General features: G+C 46.0%; 1 protein-coding gene across 1 annotated transcript; it reads right to left on the reverse strand.

Annotated features, from left to right (window-relative positions):
- Positions 1–2,212: 2,212 nt before the first annotated feature.
- On the reverse strand, positions 2,213–3,244 carry LOC136516730 (probable histone H2A.4). Its single transcript, XM_066510211.1, has 2 exons — positions 2,942–3,244; positions 2,213–2,843 (listed from the first exon to the last, which is right to left on the reverse strand). The coding sequence occupies exons 1-2, from the start codon at positions 3,155–3,157 to the stop codon at positions 2,580–2,582; spliced, it is 480 nt and encodes a 159-aa protein (XP_066366308.1). The 5' UTR covers positions 3,158–3,244; the 3' UTR covers positions 2,213–2,579.
- Positions 3,245–3,458: the final 214 nt, after the last annotated feature.

The raw sequence follows: 3,458 nt of genomic DNA on the forward strand, positions 1-3,458 counted from the left end.
TCTACAACTTCAAATTAATTCCATTAATTTGTCATAGAACATATGAAAGATGCCCAGTCAGTTCTTTTATTTGCCACAATAGATGTTAATATATTTTTTCTATAAACTTGGTTAAAATTAGAAAATAAAGTTGACTTAGGCAAAACTAAAACGAAGCACCATAACATCTGGTTTACCAATCAACCATGTAACTCAGCAATTAAATGGCAATTCTAAAGACCACCATTTTGTTTTGAAGAAAATGGTAATAAAACCGTCTTTCATAAAAAAAAAAAAAAAAAAAAAAAAACATAAGGTGCATTTGGCTGCCACCCCGCCCGGCGCCAAAAATAGATGCCACAGCTTTGGCAGGGTTTCATGCTGGAAAGACCTGTGGCTACCGAAGCTTTTGCCTGAACCAAGAGCAGTTTTTTGTTGCATGGTGAGCTGCACATTAGGCGGCAAATCACGGCAGTGAACCAACCCCCACCCCAAAGCTTTGAGTACAGACTTCATAACAGAGCAGGAGACACCGGCCACCGAGAGAGCACAAAGGAACATCATGATAACCCTCGTCACCACTTAAACACAAACACCCAACCACACCAAAGATTCAACTACCCAAGCTAATCACACCAGGGCAGGGATCATCCCATTGACAAAGGAAAAACTAGAACAACATGAAAGAACTTGTATATTTTGAGAACATACAAATATTTTACCAAAGGCAAATATTTTAAGGAGAGCATACAAATCAAACTCGCAATGGATCAAACTATCAATACAAATAAGCAAAACTATCACAATATTTTCAATTACTGCCCCCATTTAATTGGCAATACATCACATAGAACACCATCAAAGCTGCTAGACTCTTCTGCTAACACAATCTAACTTTGCAACAACATTAGACAAATTGTGGCTGCCGCCAGTGTAGTGAACAACGGCCTGTTCGCTTGCTCGTATCTGACTCATAAACCATGGCTTATCAGCCAACGAACAATATTTTTCTCTCACACCAAACCAGCCAACAATACTTTCAGCCATGGCTCCAAACCAAACTAGCCCAAACGATCAGGGCGAAAATGAACCAATGACATGTGGGGCACAAAAGTTTAGCAAACGCACGCTGGGAACATGACTCTAATAAAGTTTGGCCAATAATGGTGTGGAACAAAACACACGCCTAAGAAACTATGTCACGCCTAAAGTGCCACAAGGTTTGACGTGGAACCAACAGGCCCACGCACATAAGTATCAAAGTACCAAATTTGCAAGTCAATGAACTACCTATAGAGAAATGAAGTACTGAGATGAAAATCCTAACATTCTGTAATCCTGTACATAAAACACATGCCAATATTCTACAGGACTCTATTTGCTGGAAATTGCTGGAAAACGAAGAAACCGCACATTACACACACACAAAAAAAAATCAATCACACTTATATTATGCCTATGCAATAAATTGCACACACTCTGAGTAACAATTCTTAAATGTGTTTCCACAATCTATCAAACCAATCACATTTCAAAACAGGAAGACCTATAGAAGAATGATATCCGGCCACCATATTTCAAAGTTCTGATTTTGCAAGAATTTCACTGGATATCATATTTCCATTCAACTGGGGAGTAGCAAAGGACACAGGCTTTATTGAACAACAGGCCAACTGTAGTATCATTGATCATCTAAGAAAAATGTCGACAGCGATACAGCCAAGCCCATACTCAATTGACATTAACACCACATAATGTTTTGTAATCATCCCAAATGGACTGTAGTACCAGTGAGGCATTGATCAACTATCAGAAATGTCAACAAAACATACACCCCATTGTTTGCCTAAACAAACTTTAAGCTTGCTTAAAGGAACTTTAAATGTTCCAAGGTAGTCACTAGTCAGTAGTGTCTATTCAGACATTTTGCCTGATAACTGCTAATTGATGGAAGACCAACCTTTTACTTTTTTTTGTTTAATAGAACATTCCATACACTCCTATTTAATTGACTTTAACAGCACATAGTGTTATGTAAGGATCACTTGAATTGATATATATGTCAATAACCCTCACCCTGATCTACAAATTCAGGGTACAGATTATAGCTTGTTTTTAGTTTAAACTTTAACACGAGCTGATGGGAAGCAACGATAGCAGAAACAAGCCAACACCCTGCAGTTACTATAACCAGTTAATCATAGCAGATGCAACCATATAAACATAACAAAGGTCACCAACTAATGGAAAAGATATTGCATCCAGGCAATCAAGCACGGAATGGAAGCACAGAACGGATTTTACACATCTTCGCAATCTTATTACAAACAGCACCTAATGATTCACAGATCCCACCCCCTCCCCTGCCCTTCACAGATCACACTCCTTGAATCTAAACCAGCGTTTCCCAGATCGAAACCTAGACCAGTGTCAACCTACACAGTACATGATGATTGGGCGAAAGGCACGCAATTACACACGAACAACACAACAAGCGCATCAAGCAACGACGACCATGACCGACAACGACAGCTAGGAGCGTTTCAGTTCAGAGCGGACAGAGAGAGAGCGCGAGACAGGGCACCGGCATTGCCGGGGGCCTATGCGACGGCCGCCTTCTTGGGCGACTTGGCGGCGGCCTTCTTGGGTGACTTCTTCTCTTTGCCCTCCTTGGCGGCGGCGGCAGCGGACTTCTTGGGGAGCAGCACAGGGTTGATGTTGGGCAGAACCCCGCCGTGCGCGATGGTGACGCCGGCCAGCAGCTTCCCGAGCTCCTCGTCGTTGCGGATCGCCAGCAGTACGTGCCGCGGGATGATCCGGTTCTTCTTGTTGTCCCGCGCTGCGTTCCCCGCCAGCTCGAGGACCTAAAAATAGGAAGGAGGGACGAGGCGAGGCGACGCGAGACGAATCAGGTCTTCCGCGCCTTCCGCGACGGGTGGGGAATGGGTGGGGTCTGACTGACCTCGGCGGCGAGGTACTCGAGGACGGCGGCGAGGTAGACGGGGGCGCCGGTGCCGATACGCTTGGCGTAGCGACCCTGCTTGAGGTAGCGGCCGATACGGCCGACGGGGAACTGGAGGCCGGCCTTCACGGAGCGAGAGACCGGCTTCTTCTTCGGGCCGCCGCCGCCGCGACGCCCCGCCGCGGCCTTCTTCGGCACCTTTGCTCCGGCATCCATCTCCGATCAAGCCCCCGTGCTCTCCTTCCCCGTCTCTCTTTCTCTCTCTCCTCTCTCGTTCGCGTTCGATTTCTCCGGTTTTTTCCCTTGCGCCGTGTGCTTGTGTGCGTTTGTGTTTTCGTTGTGTGGAGGGCGGTGCTGCGATCTGGAGCGTTGCCTGCCATTGGTTTCGGTTGGTGTGAGCCGTTGGATGGGGCTCAGCGATCCGTGTGAGAGGGCAAGGACCAATGAGAGGAGAGATCGGAGGGGGCGAGGGATCATGGTCGATGGCCTCGTCCTCGTGCTCGTGGGGGTGTATTTT

Source organism: Miscanthus floridulus, chromosome 17, assembly GCF_019320115.1.
Source record: "Miscanthus floridulus cultivar M001 chromosome 17, ASM1932011v1, whole genome shotgun sequence".
In the NCBI taxonomy this organism is placed as follows: Eukaryota; Viridiplantae; Streptophyta; class Magnoliopsida; order Poales; family Poaceae; genus Miscanthus; species Miscanthus floridulus.

Coding starts and splice junctions, on each gene's coding strand:
- LOC136516730 (XM_066510211.1), bottom strand. CDS start 3,157: ATGGATGCCGGAGCAAAGGTGCCGAAGAAGGCCGCGGCGGGGCGTCGC. Junction 2,844..2,941: donor TCGAGTACCTCGCCGCCGAG/GTCAGTCAGACC, acceptor TCCTATTTTTAG/GTCCTCGAGCTGGCGGGGAA.